Source organism: Setaria italica, chromosome V, assembly GCF_000263155.2.
Source record: "Setaria italica strain Yugu1 chromosome V, Setaria_italica_v2.0, whole genome shotgun sequence".
NCBI classification, from domain to species: domain Eukaryota; kingdom Viridiplantae; phylum Streptophyta; class Magnoliopsida; order Poales; family Poaceae; genus Setaria; species Setaria italica.
Window position 1 is genome coordinate 16,176,284 of NC_028454.1, and position 26,425 is coordinate 16,202,708.

Sequence of the window (26,425 nt, forward strand, 5' to 3'; positions counted from 1 at the left end):
GCGACTGCACGCTCATCGCCGCCGAGGCCGCCAACGGCACCCCTGTGGGCACCTCCGTCTCAGCCGCCAGAGTCACTCCCGCGGGAGCGACCGGGGCGGGGCCTCCGGCACCGCTGCCTCTGCCGCCGCCGCGTCCTCGGGAGCAAGCGCTCCCTCTGCCTCTGATCCCGCCATGGCAGCGGGGGCATCCGCCCTGCCTCGTGTCATCACCGCCTCCTCCGCCTCGTCGGTGTCGAGGTCGATCACCTCCCCGACCTGCGGGCCCGGGGGGATCACGCCCTGGGCCAAGGGGGCGATCGGCGGGGCCGCGGGCGGAGTGGAGTCCGCCCCTCTCCTGCGGCTGATGCCGCCGCCGCTCCGACAGCTGACTCCGCAGGGGCCACCCCCGCGGGGGGATCTGCGGCCACACCAGGAACCCCGCCACTCGCCGCTGGCGGGGCCGCGGCCCGCCCCCCGGAGGAGGACGATGTCAGCAGCGCCTTCTTGGGCGCCAGCTGCAGAGAGAGGCCGCGGGGAGAAGTGCTGCACATCAACGGCCAGGCGTCAGCAGAAACGAACGGAAAAAGGGAAGAAGGATAACACATAGGGAAAGTCAACTTACGCCCTCGAAGCGCAGAGGCGGCGCGCGCGTTTCGACCCGGAGCCGGACGCCGACCCCGGGGCATCTGGCAGTGGCCGCTTGTCGCCACCTCGTTGCCCTCCACCAACAGGCACGGCGGCGGAGGCAGTCCCCACGGATCCCCGAGGAGCGCCCCGAGCGGGCTCCTGGGGAGCGCCCCGCGCCGGACCCAAGGCGGCGGCAGGAGCAGGCACTGAAGGCCCCTGAGGGGCGCTCCGTGTCGACACCGAGGTGGCATCCTTTGCCGACCCCGAGGGAGCGTCCCGCGCCCGCTCCTGGGGGACGCCCTGAGCCGACCCCGAGGGGGCGCCCCGCGCCCGTTCCTGGGGGAGGCCCTGCGCCGATCCCCGGGGAGCGTCCCGCACCTGCTCCCGGGGGACGTCCTGCGCCGCCCCTTGAGGAGCAGTCCGCGCCGGCTCCTGGGGCGCGCGCTGCGCCAACCCCTGAGGGGCGGTCCGCGCCGGCTCCAGGGGCACGCGCTGTGTTGGCCCCTGAGGCACAGCCCCAGGGCCCGGGGGAGCCGGACCCCGGGCGGACACTCCCGCCGCTACACCCCCCGTAGCCGTTTGCGGTGGCGCATCGCGGATCACCAAAGCCCCCAATCGGGGGGCATCCAGCTCTTCCAGCTCTTCCTCTTCCTCTTCTTCTTCTTCTTCTTCTTCTTCTTCTTCTTCTTCTTCTTCTTCTTCTTCTTCTTCTTCTTCCACCTCGTCATTGTCGTCGTGGAACACGACCGCCCCCCTCCGCCACCGCAGGAGCTCCTTGGCGGCCTTCTTCCGCCGCCTCTCCGTCTCCTAGTCCTTGCGGCGCTTCTGCTCCTCGGCCCGGAGACGGTTGCGAGCCCTCCGCTCGGCATCTTCCAGCACCGGCGGGAGGGAGTCCGCGACCCGGGTCAGCATGCCCTGCAAACGTAAAGCAGATCAGCGTCAGAACGACAAAGCAGCGGGACGCAAGGAAAGAGAAACGGAGCCCCAACTCCTTACCAGGTCTACGAAGCCCGGTTCCGGGCGCATCGGCGGATGCCCGGGGATCGGGTAGTCGACGTCCTTGTCCTCCAGCGCCTCCCGGAGCCGTTGCCGGATCTCGGAGGCGGCGAGCGCACCCGTCGCCAGGGCGATGCCCTCGGACGGCGCGTCGGGGGACATGGCGCCAAGCGGCCGGGCCCGGAGCATCAGCGGCGCCACCCGCCGGGCGTGGTACGCGCCGATGACCCCGGCACCGGTGAGCCCATTCCGCTTCAGCTGCCCAATGGCCTGCAGCAAGTCAGAGATCTTCTTCTTCTCCTTTTCCACCGGCCCGTACGCCCATACCTCGGGCGCCGCGTCGATGGTGCGGCCGGTGAAGACCGGCAGGGGGGAGTTCGGGTAGTTCTTCACGTAGAACCACTGATTATGCCACCCCTTGTGGGACACCGAGGTCTTCACCGTCATGTACTCCTTGGAGCCAGTATGACGGAGATGGATCCCGGCGCACCCAATCGGCACCGGAGGCGACCGCTGCTGGCTCCCGGCCTTCCCCGCCTTCTGATACAGGCTCACTGTGAAGAAATACTTCCACAGCTCGAAGTGGGGCTCAATGCCCAGGAATCCCTCGCACAGCGCGATGAACGCCGCGATGTGCTGGAGCTGGATCCCGTTGGGGTTGAGGTGCTGGAGCTCGAGCCCGTAGTGGTGGAGGAGCCCGCGGAAGAAGCGGCTTGGGGGGGAGGCAAATCCCCGCTCGTGGAAGTGGGCGAAGGAGACGACATAGCCGGCGGGAGGTGACGGAACCTGCTCCGGCCCCGGCAGCCTCCACTCGTCCGCCTCTGTCCTCTCGCAGAGGAGCCCCTTTCGCACCAGGCCCTCGGCGCGATTGGAGGTAAAGTGGGAAACTCCCCAGGAGGCCATCGCCGGGAAAGGGAGGAGATCGACGGAGGTGGAAGATGAAAACGCGCGGCGTGAAGCGACGGGAACGAGGCAAGCGAGGCGAGCGCAGGTGAAATAAGAGGAAGGCAAGGAGGCTTGAGTGCGAAAGGAGAGAGGAACCGGCACGGTGAGCTCCTGCTTTTATAGGAAAAGTACCGGGGAAGCCAAATCGACGCCCAGGCCACCATAAATGTGGCGCCAGGTACGCCCCTGCCACGCCCGTTTCCTTTTCAAAAACCGCGCGCATGATCGGCCGCGAAAACATCCTATCTTCCTCGATTCGCGGGACGACGCTTCCATAACTCCACTTCCTAGGTACCGCGCCCACGATGCCCCCCACGTTCGGCCCAGGCACACCAATCGCTCCGCTCCGGTCCAAGGCCCACAGGGAGGTAAGAAAGGGATACGGGGCTGAAAACGCCCCTACGGCCCAATACGGTCCAGGGGTTCGAAAGCTGGCCCAACACGGGTTCGACAGCTGCCTCAGGACATCCCCGAGCAAGGGGTGAGAAGGGACGGGCCCGCTAGCGGCCAACACCCAGGCGAGCGAACGCCAAGGACGCCCCAACCTCACGTTCGAGTCCCGCTCGGTGTAAAGTTCATGGTTTTTCCACGGGGAAAGGCAACGAGCCCTCAGACCCGGTCGAACGGGTCCGGGAACTATATGAACTGACCGGCGGGAAATTGGAGTACGCCACCAGCTTGGCCCGAGCCGGACCCCCCCGAACGGGGACCGGGACTCCACTCGAACTTACCCGTTTGCAGCTCAAACGAGCACCACGGTTCGTCCAACGCGGATAACGTGGCCCGGCTCAACCCCTCCGTCCTAGCGAACGGACGCTTGAGGGGCAACGATCAAAAAGTCGACCTAGCCTCCCGATCGGTTTCCTGCAACGAGCGGGAGCTTGGGGGCTAGCCTCGCAACCAACTACCACGCGTGTGGTCACAACTTGCAGGTTCTCTCGAGCATGGCTGAGATAAAACAAGCGCGCCATAACACAGAACCCGCGGCAAACAGCGAAAGGAGCCTCCGGAGGAGCACTCCTGCTCCACCACAGGCTCGGGGGCTACTGTTGGGGGGAAATATCAACGATCCCCTAACACACTGCTTAAAGAAGCAAACATGAAGGCCCAGGACCACCTAAGCATGATCAAATCTCCGCCTCGCCCGACCTAGGCGCCAGGATCGGGAGCGCCCGACCCCCCTCCGCAAGGTTTCCGCCTCGCCCGACCACGACCCCAGGGTCGGGGGCGCCCGACCTCCCTCCTCAAGGTTTCCGCCTCGACCGACCCCAAGTGGAGGGGTCGGGCGCACTGGGGCCCACGGGGCCGGGAACCCCCTCGGATGCGGTCCACATGGGCAAGACAGACAAATCTTGCGGGTTCCCCCGTCGGCCTTGCCATAAATGCGCCGCAGATTTGGCAGAAGACAGGGCGACCGCGCCCCTCACGCAACCTGGCGCAAGTACCCGTGCACGACCGTCCCGTGCAGGCTACAGTGCCGGTGGCCGGCTCCCATTCGCCGCAGGGTACTCATGGCCTGCGCCGACCGGGGCAAAGGAGAGAGCGGCCTGTCCTCGGGTCCCGCACACCCTAGGGACCCGCGCACCCAGCAGCGCAGATGTGACGCTCTCCCTCTCAGCAGCCATCGCCTGAGCAGCGGCATCCACCGTCCTCCCTAACAGACGCTGGGGTAACGACGGAGCACCCTCATCATGGCCTGCTACCTACGAGCATCGAAGTAGCTATATGCAGGGGGTAACAACACTTGGCACAGGGCGAATTCCTCCTCCGGCATGCACGCCAACACTCGTCAAGGGCCGGCAGAGGCAACGAACGCCTAGGATCTGGCCCCTCCTTCCTGCCATACCTTTTACCTTTCTACGCTTTACTCTTTACCATCCTCTTTACCCGATCCCAATTGTAACTCCGGCCATCCCCTTGCGATATAAAAGGAGGAACCCAAGACCGGGGAAAAGGGATCGGGAGATCGAAAAACAGACGGGGAGATCGGAGGATCGCTCATTCAGCTTCTTCTCCCACACACCATAGTACACTACAACTCTCCCTGAGAGCGCAAAAACCAAAGAGACTTGGGACCTGTCCCTCTCTCGCCAATCTGTAACCCCCTACTACAGAACCCCCGCGTGGGCAACACGAGCATCCTCGATACTGGACGTAGGGCTTCCTTTGCCCGAACCAGTCTAAATCTGTGTCTCCCACGCCACCATCTGAGGCTCACGCGCATAAAAGAAATTTACTAGTCTAAGTCTTGATCCGCTGATCTTGACAACGACAGGATGTAAATGTAGTCTTTGGAAAGGGTCATGGTAGCCAACCTGTTCTGAATGATGATAATGGACGTGCACCCATGTGGAAGAAAAAGTCAATATTTTGGGAGGTACCTTATTGGGAAATCCCAGAGGTTCGCAACGCAATAGACGTGATGCACCTGACGAAGAATCTTTGCGTGAATGTGCTAGGCTTCATGGTTGTTTATTGGACCTCGAAAGATACATTGGAAGCATGGCAGGACCTGAAAGTCATGGGGCAACGAGATGACCTACATTCGGAAAAGAGAGATAATGGACAGCACTACTTACGTCCTGCCAGTTACACTCTTAGTAAGGAAGAGAAGGATACCATGTTTGAATGCTTGATAGTATGAAGGTCCCGTCTGGGTACTCCTCGAATATAAAGGGAATAATAAATATGAAACAAAAGAAGTTTACAAATCTCAAGGCCCATGATTGCCACATGTTGATGACCCAATTGCTTCCGGTTGCACTGAGGGGTGTTCTACCAGAAAATGTCCGGTTGCCGCTCATAAAGCTATACGCGTTTCTCAATGCGATTTCGTAGAAGACAATCAATCCATCCAAGCTATCAAAGCTACAGAATGATATGGTGCAATGTCTTGTCAGTTTTGAGTTGTTATTTCCACCATCCTTCTTCAATATTATGACGCACTTACTGGTTCACCTAGTAAAAGAGATTGGTATTCTTGGACCTGTATACCTGTAGAATATGTGGCCTTTTGAGAGGTTCATTGCAGTCCTAAAAAACTATGTTCTTAATCGTGCCCGTCCAGAAGGAAGCATCGCCAAGGGATATGGAACAGAGGAGGTGATCGAGTTTTGTGTTGATTTTATTGATTCAATTGACTCGATTGGTGTTCCAACTTCACGCCATGAGGGGAGGCTCTGAGGAATGGGCACCCTTGGAAGGAAATCAAGTTTCAGCAATGATACTGATTTATTCGACAAGGCACACTACACTGTTCTACAACAGTCATCCTTTGTGTCTCCGTATATCGAGCAGCACAGGCAGATGGTAGTTTCCAAAAACCCGACCAAATTCGATGCTTGGCTTACCCGTCATCACATGAAAACTTTTCTCTCCTGGTTGCGCCAACAACTTATGGTTAACTCGAAGATTCACCCACAGCTTGCCTGGGTACAATCGTGAAATTCCAAGGCTATGAGATAAATGGTTATACATTTTACACGAGAGCCCGGGACCAGAAAAGCACGAACCAGAATAGTGGTGTCCGCATAGATGCCATGGATAGAAATAATAGTAAGGAGTCGTATTATGGTTTCATACAGGAGATATGGGAACTCGAATACGGACTGCTGTACATCCCTCTATTTCTTTGCAATTGGGTGAAGCTAACTGCCGTAACCAAAGATCAGTACAGAATGACAATAGTAGATCTGAGCAAGACTGGATACAGTGATGACCCATTCGTACTTACCAATGATGTGCATCAGGTGTTCTATGTGAAGGACATGTGTAGCAAACTCAAGAGAAATCCAAAAGAGACATGGGAGCCAAAGTGCCACATAGTTCATCCAGGTAAAAGAAAAATCGTGGGAGTCGAGGATAAAACAGACCAATCAGATGATTATGATCAGTTTGATGGCATGCCTCCATTCGCAGTTGAAGTTGATCCAAGCATCCTGTTAACCAAAGAAGAGACTCCGTACTTACGCCGCGATCATAATCAAGGAACTTTCATAAAGAAGAAATTTTACAACGTTGTATTGTAATGCGCTAAATTTACATGACCTTTGTGTAATACTTGATACAATTTTTAATTTACCCTATGTATGATTTCATGTGTTCTTAAATTTGTTAGGTGAAGATTTATTAGATAAACATGAACAATGTTAACCACGTACATACATGGATTTTTTTGCGCGTTGAAATTATTTAATTGAATAATTTCTTGATCACAGCGATGCAGTAAAATAAATATTTTAGAGGCTCAATGAACTGGTATAGAATTAATGACTAAATCATACTTATTGTCAATATACTCACTAATTAAATATATTTTTGCATGTACAAAATATGTGAAGGTTTTGTTTTTCATCCTGAAATGCAATGAAAACATAAATAAAATCCATTTCCAAAAAGCAGGTGGGAGACGAAAAATGGGAAAAGGCCCTTTTGTCCCGGGTGCCAACAGCAACCGGGACAAAAGCCCCCCCCCCCTATCCCAGTTGCAAACTGCAACCGGGATAAAAGGGTTTGGCAACCGGGATAAAAGGGCCACCCCTTTTATCCTGGTTGGTGGTGGCACCCGGGATAAAAGGGTACGCTCCCAGTCCCGCTTGGTGAACGTACCCTTTTGTCCTGGGTCCCATCACCAACCGGGATAAAAGGCCCCCCCCCTTTATCCCGGTTGGTAATGGGACCCGGGACAAAAGGTCCTTTAGTCCCGGGTGCCATTACGAACCGGGATAAAAGGGGGGATAAAAGGCACTGTAGCCTCTTCTACCCCCCATGCCAGTTACACTTAGCCAAAATTTCACCAAGATCCCGCGCTCTGCTCTGTCGCCGCCCGTCCGCCTCCCTCGCCGGCCGCCGCCGTCGTCGTCCCTCATTGCCCCAGCCATTGTCGTCCCGCCGCCCAACCGCCTCGCCCGCGCCCAGCAGCCTCCTCCTCCATCGCCCCAGCCCGCCTCGATCCTCCTCCGTCGTGCCCCGACCCCTTGACCTCGTTGCCGCCGACCACCTCCATCGCGGGGCCTCGTCGCCGCCTCCGCCCTTGTCGCCGCCTCGTCGCCCCTCGTCGTCGGCCGCCTCTGCCCGGCGTTTGCTTCGCTCCGTCCCCGCCTCCGCCATCCCGCCGCCCCGGCCGCCGCCATCCCAACCTAGGCACCGTCGACCGCGCGAGGTCCGCCGGCACGTCGCCGGGAACGAATTAGTAGTAATTAGTTAGAAAATCAAATTAGTAGGAATTAGTAATAATTAGTAGTAATTTGCTAGAAATTCCAATAAATATCTATAAATTAGTAGAAATTTGGTAGAAATTCGTACAAAGTACTACTAATTTGTTGAAATTTGTAATAAACATTCCGGACTTTGTGGGATTCATATTATTGTAAAATTAGTAGGAATTAGTAGTAATTTGCTAGAAATTCCAATAAATATGTATAAATTAGTAGAAATTTGGTAGAAATTCGTACAAAGTACTACTAATTTGTTGAAATTTGTATAAACATTCCAGACTTTGTGGGATTCATGTTGTTGTAAAATTAGTAGGAATTAGTAGCAATTTGCTAGAAATTCCAATAAATATGTATAAATTAGTAGAAATTTGGTAGAAATTCGTACAAAGTACTACTAGTTTGTTGAAATTTGTATAAACATTCCAGACTTTGTGGGATTCATGTTATTTTATGATTTCATGTATATACTCTTATGTATATATAACTAAGGCGATTTCTATGACTGTCATGTATGATTCCATGTATGTTTCAATCAATAGTTGAAATGGCAGACGACGAGACCGCAAGGTATCTCATGGAGCAGATAATCGTTGGTGATGGTAGTGGCGACAACCTTCCACTATCGTACACCGATGAAGAGGGCACCCAGGCGGACATGTTCCTCAACATGTCCGCCGATGGGAATGAAGAGCATGAGCCCAAGCAACACCTTGCCGTGGCGGAAGGTTCCGGCGAGGTATATATAACAAATCTTGTATTATTTCACACCACCATTACTACTACGTACTAATTAACGAATCTTGAACTGTTAGCCCTCTGGATCGACGCAAGGGCAGAAGACCCGAGGTCGTACAAAGGTGATGGAAGGGAGGCTTGCCATCACGGAAGTGATAGAAGAGGGCAGGCCAGTTGCTCCCAAGAAAGTAGCAAAGAAGTACGTGAGTCAGATCGGGGCAATCGTCCAGGACAACGTGCCTATCAGCATCAGAGAATGGAAGGGCAGAAGCACTAATCCGTACGCCCTCCCGGAGATAGAAAAGAATATGTTGTGGGAAGACCTCAAGAGACATTTCACATTCCCCAAAGTATATTTTGAAAAGGATGTGAAAGCGTGGACGCTGAAGAAGATGGCTACACAATTCCAGACATTCAAGAAGATGCTGGATGCCCACTACATTAAGAAGGGCCGAACTCCAGACTTCAACACGTGGCCAAAGTTGAGGGACCACTGGGAGGCATTTGTTGAATATAAGAGGAGTGAAGACGGTGTGAAAAAGATCCTGACCAACACTACAAATGCTAGTCAGAAGGGCTACCATCATCATCTGGGGCGAGGTGGTTATGGCACAGCAATTCCAAAATGGAGGAAGATGGAACAAGATCTGATCGAACGGGGAATCATACCTACAACTATTGAATGGCCTGAATGATCAAAAAATTGGTATTACGCTCATGGAGGCTCCCTGAGCCAAGAGGATGGTACGTTGATTTTCAATGACACAATACGTGAGAAGGCTGAACGTCTTATGAAGAACATTAAAGATTCTAAGGCTGGGAGGTTGAAGGTGGATCGAGAGAATGATGAGCTCACATTGGCCCTCGGTAATCCCGAGCACCCAGGACGTTGCCGAGGGTTCGGGGTCATTCCGTGGAAGTTTGCTTTCCGAGGCAACAGCGCATCGTACAGAAGCCGCAAGTAAAGAAAGGAACAGACCGAGGAGAGCTGGCGGCAGATGCTAGAATCCAAAGTGCAAGCACAAGAACAAAGAATGTTGGAGGAAATCAATCGTGGAGTGGCCCACGCAGTTGTGGAGTTGGCCCAATCTGGAGCATTGCCGAATCCAAACTACGCCCACCCTTCTCAACGCCTCTTGAGCAGTTGTGCTTCTACAGGGGTCCCCGATGTGCAGACGCCCAGGTTACCCGTGGAGGAGCAACGGTTCCCCGTGGATGCCATCACGCAACGCACCACATGTGAGCTGCATGCACCGGTCGGCAACCTCACTATTAAGATATACTTATACATAATATTTATGCAATCTTATCAATTGATCCATGCCTCGTGATCGGAGTTTAATAACATGTTTACTTCTGCTATATGTACAGGTAGCGTACGGGAGTGCGTTAGCAACCCTGGTGGGGCAGAGCAGTCATGGCATGGAGATTCCACCTGGCTACGCCAACGTCCGCTTAGAGCAAATTGTTGATAGCCAATATGAAGGCCTAGAGCTCGACCTCCCGGGAGGTGACGGGGAAAAGACACTGGCAGATGCATTTCATGGGATCATTCTATGGCGAAAACGCTACATCATTATTCCCGGCACGGAGCCATCTCCTCAGAGCTCAAGACCGCTCCCCGTAGATCCCCAGCAGCGACCTTCTCCTCATAGCTCAAGACCGTCATCTCCTGCACAACCTGCTCTAGGACCGTCGCTTCCTGCTATATCAAGGTCTCCATCTCGACCACATCCTGGTGGTGGGAGCGATGACGACAATAACAACACCCCCTCCCCGATCACCGTCGCCGGCACCAAGAGCCGCCCCCATGAAGGAACCTGCAGCACTACTAAAGAAGTCACGAGCACCGCCTCCCAAGCAAAGACAGAGAAAGAAGAAAACAAAGGAGCCTGAAGTGACTCATAAGGAACGCTGGGAGGCAATGACTCATGTGGAACAGTGGGCAGAAATCCAATGAGAGGCCAGTGAGTGGTTCAAGAAACAAGCCGAAGAAAAAAAAAAGCAAGGGAGATGGAGCCACCTCTAGTAAATCGAAGAGATTTAAACTTTTTTATCAAGATGGAAGAAGGAGCCAAGAAAAGGATACCACTCTTATCAAACTATGAACGGGCTTTAGTAAAGGCTAGTGAAAAGGACAAAAGGAAAGGAAAGTCATCTTCCAGTGGTGCTGTCCCCGACCTTAGCCATTTATCAAAAAAAGACGCTCAAAGGGTAGAAACAATGCCCTTGGATCAACAAGCACAAGTATTGAAATTCATGCAAGAAACAGGTCTGGGACTTGATGAATGCTTAGGGCAAGTTGAGACGTCAACTGCACCACCCCTGAGCCGAGATGGCCTTATGAGCTAGGCAAACCTCTTGTAAGGCCCAATCTGGTACGGAAGCTATCAACAAAGATGTACGCATTCCATCAATGGTACATGATGGCATCCGCCGACTCGAGGGAGATGCTCGGCCTGAAGGTAAAATCGATAGATTTTTACGGCGAAGGCGAGAAAGTGTTGTGGCTAGACTTCAAGGATATATACGAAGTGTACCATCATGATGCCCTGGATGTCTCTCTGATCAGCGCTTGGGTTCTGCAAGTGTCCGTTTATCTCTACATGTAAATTTTGGCGTGCGTCACCGTACTAACTTCGTCTTCCATTTTATGTAGGATGCTAATTCAGACGTGCCGACGAGAGGCGTACCTACATATAGGCTTCATGGATCCATCTGTAGTTAACCAAAAACAGATACAATTAGCGTCGGAACAAACCTTGGTGGAAGTATACAATTTTCTAGACAAACAAACATTCAAGGATTTCATACTACTTCCATACAACTTCAAGTAAGTGTGTGTATACCGTCTACTTTCGTTGTCTTTTTTCTTATCTCTACATGTTAGTTAGCTCTGATATGCATGAACATTTTACGTACGCAGCTTCCACTGGATCCTTATTATAATTGAGCCTGAAAGAAGCCACGTCACTGTCTTCGATTCGTTGAGGAAAGATCCGGTGGAGTACCAAGACATGCTAGGCTTGTAATAATTCTGGACCTTTATCTCTATGCAAAAGTTTGTCTCCTAAATTTTGTCCCTGTTACACTATATCATTCATTATTCTAATCTGCAGCGCATGGAAACAATTCATAAGGACACACAAAGGTCCATTCAAAGAAAAACTTACATGGAACACAGACTTCCCGGTACGTATGAAGTCTGCACATTTATTACATTGTATAACACGAATATTTCATAACTTATTTTTTTCCGCACTTCAGTGCTTAAGACAGGAACCCGGGAATAATCTATGTGGCTACTACATCTGTGAGCACATATACAGTTTTATGGGACCCAAGGGACTAAAGATGACGCCGCACAACTTTAAAGTACGTAAAATAAAACTATTAGTAGTTAATTATTTTCTAGCTCCTTATATTTATTTGTTCGTGTAACATTCATAAATTTCCAAATTATAGATGTTAAATATTCAACAAGGACTCTTGAAGGAAGAAAGAGTAGCGGCAATATGTGAAGATCTCATTGGATTCCTAATGGACGGGGTGGTAAATCCAAAAGGAGAATTTTATTACGATGGACGACAATTAGACGCTCCGATCAGCAACACCTCGACGGGAAGATTGTAGATATATACTTTGATTTATTTGTATATATAATAGGCGCTAATTATGATCGATTTTTACTAGTTGAATTGTGTATATGAATTGTGTATATATATAGTAATTGTATAATTACAAATTTCATTCGTTTAAATACTAGTTGATTTCATTCTAAAACAATCTCAACTACTAAAGGTTAACAAAAGAACCGCGGTACTACGTACGTGATGCATGCATAAAAATTTCAGGCGACAGGCAGGGTGCCATGCAGGGCACCATTTAGTCCCGGTTGGGAAATCCAACCAGGACTAAAGGGTAACCCTTTACTCCCAGTTGGGAAACCCAACCGGGATTGAAAAGAGCACCCTTTACTCCCGATTGCTTTTACCAACCGGGAGTAAAGGACCTGTCCCGCACCTGACGTGGCAGGCCCTTTAATCCCGATTGGTGACACCAACCGGAAAAGGGTAACCTTTACTCCCGATTGAAAGACCCGCGGTTGAAAGACCCGGGACTAAAGACCCCCCACGTTTATCCCGATTGGTTTATCCTGGATGAATTTTCAGGAGATATGCACCCTACCATCCGGAATTAAAGGCCAATTCTCTACAAGTGTCTACCAAATTCCTTTGTTTCTAGAGAATAAAAATTCCCATAAACTCCTATGAAAAATTCTTGGATGCAAAGAATGCTTAATTATATCTACGGGTACCAACCATGTCTGTAACAAGATCGGTGCAGCCTGATGAGCCTGAAAATTAACGCAGGCTGATACACCACAGGGCAAGGATATTACTATTAGTATGTAATAACTGTGAACTACAAGTAATTACATATACACTTTCACCATCTCCCCAAACCCACACGCAGATGCAAGGTTACATACGAAAACAAAACCGTCAAAACCAAAGAATCGGTCAGTTGCTCATGACGGAAGGGTATAGGGTATAGCCGTACATCTCATCATGCATTCATCCTCACATAATGACGCTGCAAGAATCTGTCATCCTCCAATAGTTACCACATTAGGATTCATTTCTATATTCTGCTACCTTTTTTACACGCCCAAAAACTTTAGCAGGTCATGTTGATGATAGTGCGGCCAATCCAATTTGGCCATCTTCTTCGGCAATTGATCCATGGTGTGCAGCAGAGCTCCTATTTCGAGCTGCAAGTAAAAGAAGCAATGTGTGTTAATGTGGGATATTGTAAAACTTCAAATCAGCATTGATCATTCAATATCTTAACACTGCATTTGAAGCTTCAATCTACATGGAAATAAACATGCAAGTCACAAGATTATCAGCGGAAACAAAAACCCCTAGTCCTCGTACTACTGCCACCCCATTTTACATGTCCTAGAACGACTCAAACAAATTTTAAGCTTTAAAAACAATATACGGAAGCAATTAGACTTGTAAGAGTTAACTATGTGTCAGACATTGTATCAACGCCCAAAGTTGGCCGAAGGGAACAGATTTTAGTTTGACACGAAAACAACCATCTTTATGGCGAGCAACAGATTAAACTCAATAGAAGCTACGAAAAATAAATCTAGTGTGTGGAAGAATGTAACCATGTGCATTTAGACCCAGCTTTCATGGACCTGATGGTACAATACACAATAATGAAAATAAAAGGGCAAAAAGAGAGGCAGTTTGCTCACTTGTAACATTAGTAATCACATTAGTTGTTTTCTGAGCAGCAAGAGCTCTTAATTTGTTCCCTGTAGCCAGCAGAAGTAAGCTTCGCATATGTTGCTTTTGCTCTTTAGGACTAGCAGTTTTACTCAACGAGTCATCAAACGCTAGCAAATCTTCCTGCTTGATGTGTGGGAGGGAAAGAAGAACCTACAAGTGAAGCACTTCAAATTTAGTCCATGTGCACATAACTGACCAGGTCAAAGAATTATGTCTAAGATTTGCATCCTACTGCTAAAATAGCAATCAGTGGAGGTTGTGCTTGTCAATTATCTCTATTGACTCTGGTAATGATATTTCATATAACGATGCGGAAACTTTGCCCAAGCATTTGTTCACTTGCATACTTATAGTCCTTGAAACTTCAGTATCAACATGTGGTGAGTAGCTAAAACATGGCCCTTTTACATATGAAAAATCTACCAATATTAACTATTTCTAAAAAAACATAAAGAAACTAGCAAAAGTTAAAATGGTGATGATCATTATGATTATGATGAAACAACAATGGCAAAAATGATAACACTATCCAAAGTTAATGAAAAATTGATATGTAGACAAAAAAGTGGATCACTAATAGGCCTAGAGATTATTGCAACAAGTGCTACAAATAATGTGGTCATGAATGAACCACATACTAGAGTCAAACTTGCTCGTGTGTGCAACTTGAGATTTGGAGCAACAAACCACAGCTATTAGCCTATTATAGAGTCCGATGCATGAAAGACCAAAGTTAAATATTAGCATGCTACGAAGTTATGAAAAAATATATCAGCAATCATTTGGTAACAAGTGCAAATAAATAAGGAATAGTACATTACCACTTAGGCAATGATACAAAAATCTAAAACAGTACATAACATTGAAGATATAAATATTCATGTAAAAGAGAAACAGTTCAAAATAACACACCAAAAACAAAATTAACATGATACACATCATTGAATGTATCAATGTCCTTAGGCTTTATTCAAAAAAATCAATGTCCATAGAAAGTACTACACCAACATGTGGCATAGTTATTTCTAACTTTAAACTAGAAGAAATTATTTATAGCAATCAAAATTGACATGAACATATTTTCCTGAATAGCATAAAACTTCAGAGCAAGTATATTATCATATCATATCAACTATACCCATAAAATTACCTGCCTAGGTGCAGGATCTCTATCAGACAGATAGACATATATCTCCCGACAAAGCCCAACAAGTTCAGCGCTCATGACTGAATTTGATTCAACAGCTAAACCCTGTATTATAGAAGAAAATAAATCCTTTGCAACAAACTGCCTCAACTCAGCCTGGTTTGAAGCAACAGCGAGGTGAATAAGTGCACCACAAAAGGGGATAACTTTAGTCACAGCATCACTATCTGTCCAACTGAACACTTCAACTGATATCCTCAATGCAGGAAGGGCTGTGCCAACATGAAGCATAAGAAATCTGTGAAAGAAAAAAAAAAGTCTTCATTTGTTATTTGATGAGTTCCAAGATGCTTAACTTTTTTTATCGATACTTTAGACTTCATGCGAACAAACTTGTAGTCCCTCCGTCCCAAATTGTAGATCGTTTTGGCTTTTCTAGATACATATCTTTTACTATGCATCTACATATAGGTTATGTCTAGATACATAGCAAAACATATGTATCTAAAAAAGCCAAAACGACTTACAATTTGAAACGGAGGAAGTAAAATGTAATCACAGTTAAGGTTAAGGCTATCAAAATACATATGAAAACAACAGCACTAGATTTGTCCTCAACAGTCTTTTGCAATGTTAATCATACACCATCTGCTGTATTAAAAAATTGATGTTTTAGAACTCCATGGACCAAAGTCCACAATTTGCATATTTCTTCCCAAACTGTCCAAGCCTCATTTTAATGGCACTCTATTTCTTTTAGTAACTGCTACGAGGTGCAGGTATAAGGTTGCAGCTATAATATGCAGATACAGCAAAGAAAGCAAGGTAAATAAATGGGTCAGAGTAATCAATTTATCAGACACCAGTTCTTGTAAAAAGAGCTATAAAACATCAAACACGTTAAAACGGAAATTCTTCAAATACAATGTTATCTAAATCACTTAAGGTGCTAGAAATTTTTGTGTTACCCAGTGAGAGAACTTGAAGCAAAAGACTCCAGATTCTTTAAAGAATCCATCCGGTTGGAAGGTCCAAGTTGTTCCAAGGATGGAAGTCCACTATTCAAGCCTGGTGATGCTAAAGCCCAAAGCACAGAACACACTTCGCGAGTCAAGTCACGTAGCAACTTCTCTTCCATGACCTCTACCTTCAGTTCTGACCCAGAAAGATTACCAATGTTGTCTGGAACCTTAGCCCGGCCCTCATGAAGAAGACTGGACCATGAATAGTGAAGAGCTTGCTGACAGTGAACAACTAATGGCTGCAAAAGGTTCACTAGCCACACTTGCCATAGATCAGCAGGGCAATGTTTAACAAATGGAATAATAACAAGGTGGATAAGTTGGCGCAAATGTCGAAACTCCATAACTTGCACATTCTCCATAAGAGCAAGGGTGACGGAGGAAGCCTCTGCACATCGAAAGAATGCTTCCCCAAGAGTAGCTGCCAATCCTAAAACATTGTACCTGTGGCATGACATTATTTACTTGTGTCAAAAAATATTACAACAAACAGGAGAGATTGTATCTTAACAATTGTGAACTGCAGTATACGATTGTTTCTGGTCATCGAAGTGTCGATTACGTACATTTATACACTTGCAGGGAGTATAAGAATATCTCAAATTGACCAAGGGTTCAGATATTTATATGACATGAATAGTGTAGAACAAGGTTATGTTTGGTTTGAACCGCAAATTGCCCCACCAAAACTTTGCCGCCACCAAAACCAGGGAAAAATCAGGTGAAAGAAGGTCGTTTGGATTATAGCCACATCATGTACCAAGTATTTGGTAAAATTGGTACTGCAGCATTTGATTTAGAAACAAGTTCTGCTTCCAAAATTTTGTCAACTTACTCTTTCCATTGTTACTATAAAACCTTTTCCGCCTCTACCGAGTTTGTGCTTCAGTAGCTTGTTAGTTGTTTGAATAATCAGTTATACTAATCTTGTTTATGCTGTAGCTTAACCAAATATAGTATGATGTGTGGCATGGACCTTCTGTTGTGTTACTCAACCAAGACCGTGCAGTAGAGTAGATTGATGGGAATGAATCTGACATGAAGGATTCCACAGTAACACTTGATGAAGGTTTTTGCCACAATGAGCTTTTGCCCACAAATTTGCTGCAAAAGGATGGATCATTACCAACAAGGGGTGTTCATCAGCGCTGCGACGGTTTTGGTCCAAATTGTTCGATAGTTGCAGCTGCTTAATTTCCTTCACTGCCTGCTAGATTCATTCACAAATTTTATCTAGAAGGTTTGGTGGAAACTGTATTGCTCAGCCCTATTACCAACTATGCAAGGGTGATGCTGAGTTAGTAAATATACAGATAATAGTCAAATAGTTGGGGCGCTAACAATATCTCGCGAGACTAGTGAGGCTCCCAACCAAACACAATCAGATCCCACTCTAATCACAGATCACCCATGTTGCTGCTAATGTTGTTAGACTAACAATAAAAAGAAAATTTTCCATGGCTTGGTTCCATTTTCGGCACAAGTATTCTCCAGTGACAATATCAGTTCATAATTCTTACCCGCTGTCTCGGATCCCGCGCAACCAGTTTTTTATGTTATTTTCCTTAGATTCTCCATCTCTTTGAACATCCAGCAATCCATCAGCAGGAGCAACCTGGCCTTTGGTAAGTTTACCTGTCTCTCCTAGAAGGCTAGCCTGCTCCGCAACAGTCATGCTTTTTGCTGCTTTGATTTCCCCCGTCTGAGACTGAGCAAACGGCTCAGCCCAAAGGGCATGTATGCATCGCAGCAGCTGAAAATTGAAAATCAGATTAATAAAGGGCAGCTAAAACGCTAGTTATTTATCAGCTTAGCCAGTGCAGAACAAGTAACAACATAATGATTATAACAGGATTCAGTAATATCATATAACTTCCATTCTTGTAGTTCTTATTAGTATTATCTCAACTGACAATCAAGAACTGCCAAACATACCCTTAAGAGAGGGGGCAGAATCCATGCTAGATGTGAAGACATTGGATGCAGATAGCCAGGTGCTGCTGTTGTGGTGGGTGCTTGTGGAGTTGCGGTAGACTTTTTGGTTCCACTCCTCTTCAGGGCCTTTTCAAAGAATGTAACTGTGTGATAAATTGACCACATAAATTGGCTATCAGCAAACATGTTTGTCAAACCGGTAGGGTCAGATAAGTATGCAGTTTGCCATTCCACTTGAGTCCACAGTTTGTTTAGAGGTTCAAGTAACCAGGCAAGGACTTCCTGTTGCTGTTGAATCCTATGGAAACAAACAAAAATACAAATTATAATAGAAGAACACCAAAAATACTTGTTGAAGGCTGTAGGCATAAATTCTAAAAGGTTTAGTGGCCAAATACCCAGCAGAGGATGCCATCACAAGAAACGCTTCACATAGATGATTATGTTCACCACGTAGTAAGCGACCCTCTCCTTGAAGGTAAGCCATGGTATCAGCAATGTTCTGTGCCATTTGAAAGGCATTTTAAGCAACCAAATGACCATATAAACAATGGTGAAAGAAACATCAAAGCATGATGCATGGAAAATTAGAACCAGCCCTAAAACATAGCTGCATTCTGATTTATTCAGATCCTTTTCAACTCAAGAATGCAAGTTGCCACACCCAGTAACCAAAGTTTATTATTTATGCTTTTCTTGCCTTGTTTCATAAATCAATAGCCATAATTTGTAGTTCAAAGGGAATGGTAATTGGATATGACTAGAAGATTCAATGTAACATGACCTGCATGTATTTACTATTTAGAATTCTTTACAAGGCCACAAAGCAATTACAAGGGTAGCAAACTCTGGCAAGGTACCGAATCACAAACCCCAGCCATGTATATCGAAAAATTCTGAACTTTAAATTTAAAATATGAACTGAGATTCCAGATAAGACGGGTCCAATAATGGTCATTCTAGGCATGTTTAAATCCACAGTTTTATTTTACCACAGAATAAAAGAAACAACAAATGATTAAAGTGGCAATCAATTATGAGCTGAGCCTGACCTTCATGTGAGGCAGAAGTGCTTTATCAGCAGCTCTAGATATACGAATGAATGATGAGCATATCTGTAACCTTGCTAAGCGAGAATTGTTTGATGGATCCTGCCAAGACAACCATACAGTAAATGGTAGAAATGACAAGTGTAAACACAAACTTGTATAATATGGCAACCAAATAATTCAAATTCAGCGAACAGAATATTAAAAAAAACAGCATGGAATAATTGTGTATACAAAGATATGCCCAGCTCAAATTGGCATCAGTTTTTCATTTCTGCAACTGTTACCAATGCTCATTTTGAGCTCTAGGGAACTGATGAACACAGGTGAATGTAGTACTGCTAGATTACCTCCACAGCTGCCCCTTCTTTACAACTTTTTGCAAAGAATGCTACATGGTTCACGGTACAAAATGGTATTTGCCATACTTGCTATAGTGGAGACCATACTCTAACTACTGCCACTACTACAGCCTATGTCATTCAACCAACTAGAGAACAAGTTGCAGCATGGCTGCGCATACCTACTACTGCCTGCAGCCATCGCACATGATTGGCATGGCAGGATCCTTCGATAGGCATTCATTCACAAAAGAAACTAACAATTACGAGACTTACACAACAACATCCTTTATCCAAAAAAAACAGCAACATCACTGGAATTGATTGGTTGAACTGATATGAATCCCCAGCCTTACTACTTCACACAGAATCACAGTACTATGGTATTTACTGAAGTAAAAAGATAGATGTACCTGAAATGTGATGGGGAGAGACGTCAACAGTTCAAAAAGCTTATTAACAACACTGGCAACTGCATCTGGATAATGTCTCAAGAAAGGACCCAAAGCATCCAAATAATGACCATGAATAACCGCAAGGTTAGGTTCCGTCCACTTTAAAGAAAGAAGCTGCTGAAGTAAGCCTGGTGAAAAGCACAAGGGAACTTAGCACACTGTAGACCACAGTAGTTAGTCCAAAATAAAGTTAGGTTGAGTGAAACCTTCAAAAATCTTGTGCAGTTGGGATTTCATCTCCAAATCAGTCTTTCCACAATCAACTGAGCCATCAAATATAGCACTGACAACTGCTTCAAGTCCCAGTTGAGCCCCTTCCATAGCATCAAGATACTGGAATAAAAAATTTAATGTGCAGAGGTTAACCTTCTTTGACCAAAAGTCCAAAATGGAAAGAGAAATCATTAAGTTGATGTGTTAAACATATGCAGCTAATCCAACCTGGGGGGATTTAGTTGCTTGATTAGCATCTCCAAAAACAATATTTATTCTCTGAACGATGCTTGCCGCAGCAATCACAGGTCTTTGCGAAGCAATGACTTTAATTAGATCCAACTGCAGGAAGAATTAAAAAATAGTTGTTAAGTAGTAAATGCATAAAGACACAGTTGACTGTGTTGTGAACAAAAAGAGGCCATCATTGGTCCTAAAAAGGTACTGTAAATAGCCTTCTATATACATACCCTCCCAACTGTTTACTACACAAAAAGTTTCACCGCTATGATAGATCACACAATCAAAACTTGCAAGAAAGGAGAACACAGTAGGCAACTGCATGCTGTACAAATCAAGGTAAAGAATCACCAATTCAAGGAAAAAGAAATGTACTATAAATAACTAGCCATGCTCCTATTCTTGCTTAGCTTTGCATCATGAAATCAAACTCCAAGACCAACGGAGACTGGGGATGGCAGGATATATTGATGGACAAGGGCAACCACAAATAACCTTCAAACATAAACAAGGATCAAGGGCAACTGCTGCGTATAGAAGTCAAGAGGAAACAAGACATACCAATTTGGTGCGGTAGTTGCAGAAGTCACTTTTCCCCTCAAGTTCTTCGCTCCATAGTTCTAACAACCCGGAAGATGCACTTCCACTGTTCTTGAGCATTCTTTTGAAAGAAACATCCAATATTGTACTGTATATTTCATCAGTAACAAATACTGATACCCCTTTCTTCTCCTTTTCTGTTGATAAGTCACCAGTGGATGCAGAATTACCAGCAGCAAAGTTGTCACCAGAAACACGCGCAACAGACTTAGCTTTCGATGGTTCTCTCAATACCACCTACGCAAAGTTTGGGTTAACTGTCTCAAGTTACGAAATTATATGGCATGCATTTCAACTATGCAAACAAAGATTAGGAGATTACCAGCCAAAATAATAAAGACTGGAAATGAAGCGCGATTTTGTAATGTTTGTAATACTCCAACATCTGCAAGGAATAGTAAAAGGTAAGGGACCAAATTCTAACACATGGAAATCATCACATTAGCGAAATTTTAGGACTAGCATGAATTTCGATAAGCATATCCAACAGTCATGTAGTTACACAGGCTATCGGGCATTGCCCACAGGCAATAGATATATGACATCACCTTATTAGTGACCACTACACGTACTGACGAGCCAGGGAACAAACATTCAGTGATAAAAGGACTTCTCTGGGGTGCTGATATAACCAACCAGAAAGTTTTATTCGTTTTAATTTTATATTTTCAAGAGTTAACGTCTCAATGATAAAAGAGTTACACACAAATACAGCTGTCCTGGTGGCTAGATATTAAGCATGCGTCAGGGAGTGGGTTGAATCCTACATTCCTACGTCAGCTGCACTTATTTTGCATTTCCAAATAAAAAATGGCAAAAAAAAAAGGATGGCACATGTGGAATTCAAGCACAACACCACAATGAGTACACGACCACATAGAGTATATGATATTGCAACTACAGCAGAAGCACTTTCTTGTCAAACTCAGTTTTGTGGGCTATATTCTCAAGTTTTAATTGTGAAATTAACATCAAACCAAAAAAAGGTAGTCTTTCACAACATTTCAACAAACCCAGAGATATTTATTTTGAATCCCTTGATGCCAACTAGCCCTAGAACAAATTAGAAGGGAAGATGCTGTCCAGCAGTACAAGCAATTATTTACTCTTCAAAAAGTATGAGAAGTGTATTTGGAAATGCTCACTTGTTGCAAGAACTGGAAAGTTCTAGCTCCATCAGCTAGTATGCATTGCATGTTAGAAGACCCTAGAGCAACCATTGTCTCACAAACACATGTTGCAAACTCATACTCGCTTTCATCAATAGAACTAGGCTGCATGCCAGGTCTGGTCAAAAATTGTTGTGAAATGTTCATCAACACCTGGAAAATGTTGCACATTGCAGCATCATACTCAGAAACTGCAACATCCACAGGTCTTTTTCTGTGACAGAGCACCACACAAACCAAGAACATATCAGAAAACGGAAAGACTACCAGTGAAATGAACTTTTAGTTAAAAAGTACATAAAGTCCCTCTGTACCTCTGACATATTACTTTAAAAAACTCGCAAGCATGGAGGCGAAAATCACTGTAAGAAAGCAAGGATCCACATCTGCAAAACAAACAAAATAACTAATGAGACAAGTGAGAGAATCCCATCAAAAACTTGGCATACCATATACTCCAGTAAACATACCCATGAATTAAACCATATTTGGCTAGATCTGTCACAGGAGCCCATTCAGCATATGCATTGACAGCATTTAGAACCGCTGTCACTGTCCCTGCATGTTGTTTAGCCAAGTTCATTTGCTGCTTCGAGTGCTCACTTAAAGCAGCAACAAAATGTTTCTCAAGTAGCTACAAGATAAGACATACACGATGCTCACGTTAGTATGTTTTGGAATATCATGAAACCAGACAAACCAATGTGTCTTTTGGGCACAGTAAAGGCGTAAAGGCAAACTTACGGAATACAACAGTGGCAGAATTTGTGGCAGTGACTCAGTAAGGCCGCGTAACAGAGATCTCCGTCTATCACCTATTGATGAAAACAGATACTTTAACAGTAAGAACATAACTTCATAGAAGAGAAAAGGTTTTCTGCTCTTGTAATTTTATGGTTTAAACTTGGAATTATTGCAGTTTCAAGTAAGTCCTGGAAATAGATAAGAAATTAAAACAAAAGGATAGTTACCCTCCAAATCTTCATTATGAACAGTGATATCCTCTGGAAGCCACCTTAGAATCATGGCAACTAACTCAGCCTAACACAAAAGGATTCCAAAATGCAATTCAACCTGTAAGATGGTAGAACAGATTTAAATCTGCAAGGCTGATAAGAAACATTACCTCGATAGGACCACTGTTAGAGAGAGAAACAATAGATGGGAGTATGGTGTTCCACAAAGCAACTCCCTCCCTTCTAACTACCTACAAAGAGAAGATATCTGCTAAGGAAAAAGATTCAAAGTACAGGTTGTTGTAACTGCCTGCGGCTAATTAGTTTCAACAGAAGCAAAAAGAATAAAGGTAAGATGATGAACCTCTGCTACTAAAGCAGCTGTCTGACTCTTCAAGGCCCACACCTCATCAGGGCCAACAACATCTGATATCAAATTAATGGTCAAATTAGCAAATTCATTCCGCTCTGAAGCACTGAGCTCCTCCCACCTCAATCTCACAAGGTGCTGAAAAGATCATTAAGAAATCATCAATTGATCCAGCAAAGAGAGTCATGGATGCCAACAAGATATAGTTCCAGCTCTATAAAAATCTGTGTGATATTTTAGTGACTACTAAAGCTAAGGGATAAGTTCAATAACGACAATTAGACCTGCGATGTTCTGTGGCGCAGAATGTTGATGTACTAAACAGCTGTGTATCCGGCAAGTAACAGTAGGAGAGATGCGCATGTTGCAGTAGATTTGTGGTCATACTAGGGTGAATCTAGTTTGAATCAACAATATATGTGATGCAGTAGGGGTGGCAACAATTGAAACATCGGTTGGGATAGTTTGGACATATTCAATAGGGGTCTCCGGAGGCAACAAAAGCATGGAGGCATCCTAAGGCATGAGTAATGTGAGAAGAGGCAAGAGTTGGCCAAACCTGACACCTGACATGGGAGGAGGCAGTAGAGAGACTTAGAGAAAGATTGGAAACTGGAATATACCAAAAGAGCAAATGTTGGGTAGGAGTGAATGGAAAACAGCAATCCACATGCCCGACCTATCACCTAGACTGCCAGTCCCAATTCATCATTATTATTACTATTACTAATACCTCTTTTTTTTCCCTTTTTACCAACTGTTAGTTTACTTATTTCCTTTTTTTTTTGTTGCACGTGTTGGGATTCATCTTTATCCTACCCCCAACTTATTTGGGAATAAAATTGTTGTTGACTTGTTGCTACTGCTTTTGGTTTGCTCCAGTGGTCCTCTTTTATTTTTCCCTCACACTCCACTACTGAGCTGATCATTCGAAAATACTTCTTGATATTTTTTGGGTGTAATAGATCGGTGCCTATTTCCTGTTGTAACCCAGTTAGTTAGAATTAAGCCAACTCGAATTCCAGGGAGTCGACTCCATGTGTGCAAAAATTGTAATCCGAGTGATAGATGGAAGGGTAGGCTATGGTGAGATACAGTGAGCACAGCAACATAGGCAACAGCCTATGGAAGGAGTACAATACAGTGATAGCTACAGATAAAGAAAATATATTTTCCTGAAAAAACAACAGTAATCAATGTAACATGACAGTAAAGATCACATTAATCAACATAAACACCATTATCTAGTGATCAACATAACTTGACCAGCAGAGGTAATATTTGGCAAGGTAAGTAAGAAGCTATAGTTGCCAAATACGTAGCAGGATAGCAATAAAGGCATTCGCAATACACCATCAGAAATTACAATAAAAAGCTAATAAAGTATGCCATTGGAAACTATTGGGAGATATTGGAATATGTTATTTGATAACACTGAAAGTTAACAATAGCTATGCTCTTGCATATTAAAGAAATTTCCAGGACTCCAGTATATATAAGGTCATTTTGAATCTAAACTTGTCATTATACAGTTTTCAGCAAAACTGTTTGCATCTTCCTGATTTTTCATTCTCACTTTATACAAGATAACTTATCAAAAAGCAGCCAGATAAAATCAAAGCACCGTGCCATGCTCTTTTCCTCTAACAACTATATTAATCACTTGGAAAGAAAACAACATGGTGGTGTTCGACAAATTCAATACGGAAAGAGAATGGAATGCTTTGCCTCCACTAAGGAAAAAATGAATGCTAAGATGTCCACTATTTACTTGAAGCAACAGAAGTTCCTCAAATTTGTTATAGCTAATGGAGCTTTGTGAAATTGAGAATGGACCTCAACGGAAATTAGTGCACCTAAACTAACGCTGCAGCAAAGAACAACTGGAGAGTTCAAAAATTAGATGCTACTACTTGCTAAAGCAATCAGCACAATACTGATCAATAAAATCACAAGACAGAGATAAGGTTCAAGCTTCACCTGCAACATCTTGAACCCATGCAAGCGGATCTCTGATGTCTGATCCTTCCGTACCAAGAGAAATGATGTGCTTGCCAAAGCTCGGACGTCTCCGCTCTTAACCTGCAATTAGCGAGCCTTGTCAGCACACCATCCACATTGCATTTAGGAGAAATGGGGCATCATGGGATTTTTTTTATAGCAGCAGGCATGTGCACACATAATGAGAACGATCTTTTCTAGTTGGAGCGGCATTCGCCATTAGGCACTAACTCAAGTGATGAACAGCAACACAGAAATAACTAGGTAGAACCAAATGCGCACTAGTGTCACATCCACTTCAACATTTGCATATCGAACCAAAAAGCCCGTGAAACAACAGTTCATGGATTAGGCAAAAATCCAGCCACGACAAGCGGGCATCAACCAACCAAGCGCTCCGCACCGCACCGCGGTACCGCGGCGAGAGCAAACCAAAAGCAGACACGGGGGGCGAGGCCCAAAGAGGATGAGGAGGGTGACGGTCGGGGGGAACGGAGGAGCACGGACCGATTCGAGGTAGGCGAAGGCGGCGGCGCGGGCGTCTGGGGTGGAGCGCCAGTCCATCACGGCGGAGATCGCAGCCGCCGCCGAGGCAGCGGCCGCAGCGGCGGGGTCGGCCGCCATCTTCGGGCAAATACTGTTCGGCGACGGCTGTGGAAGAGCTAGGAGGACGATATTGTTGCTAGGGTTCGGGGGTGGGGCATTGGCGCGCGGTGGCGGAGCCGGCGGGGTGGCTAGGGTTTGGGAGGCGTCGCCGGGGGCGGAGATGGATTCCTCCGATGGATTGCGTGGGTTTAAGGCGGAGGGAAGTGGGGGAGTGGGTGAAGAACCGTGAGACGGGAAGAGGGAGGACTCGAGTCGAGGGGAGTAGGGGGCACGGCAAGAAAGGAAGCGCAGGCGAAAATGCGAGGAATCGGTCGGTGGTCGGTCGCGGCGGCGGCGGATGTTTATTCCTTGCTATATTTCCGTGTCTTTCTTTAGCTTTATATTTTCTTTTTCCCGCTTTATTTATGTTTAGCTTATTATCATATTATTGTTCATGCATCGTGACGGAAGCCCAAAATTAAAATTACAATAATACAGTAGCAAAACACGTAGTGAACCATGCACCATGATACCACGC

At 45.7% G+C, this 26,425-nt stretch overlaps 1 protein-coding gene and 1 pseudogene across 1 annotated transcript; one reads left to right on the plus strand and one right to left on the minus strand.

Moving 5' to 3' along the window:
- The window catches only part of LOC111257286, a 32,448-nt pseudogene extending 25,897 nt beyond the window's left edge, over window positions 1-6,551 (plus strand).
- Window positions 6,552-12,873: 6,322 nt separating this feature from the next.
- On the minus strand, window positions 12,874-26,223 carry LOC101786356 (protein HASTY 1). The gene is made up of 22 exons (XM_004968673.2): window positions 25,810-26,223; window positions 25,282-25,383; window positions 23,296-23,439; window positions 23,102-23,182; window positions 22,947-23,016; window positions 22,720-22,790; window positions 22,446-22,609; window positions 22,290-22,361; window positions 21,952-22,189; window positions 21,129-21,191; window positions 20,768-21,043; window positions 20,195-20,308; window positions 19,960-20,086; window positions 19,712-19,881; window positions 18,961-19,059; window positions 18,307-18,410; window positions 17,909-18,206; window positions 17,494-17,726; window positions 15,920-16,417; window positions 14,955-15,249; window positions 13,771-13,954; window positions 12,874-13,272 (listed from the first exon to the last, which is right to left on the minus strand). The coding sequence occupies exons 1-22, from the start codon at window positions 25,924-25,926 to the stop codon at window positions 13,187-13,189; spliced, it is 3,606 nt and encodes a 1,201-aa protein (XP_004968730.1). The 5' UTR covers window positions 25,927-26,223; the 3' UTR covers window positions 12,874-13,186.
- Between the last annotated feature and the right edge of the window lie 202 nt (window positions 26,224-26,425).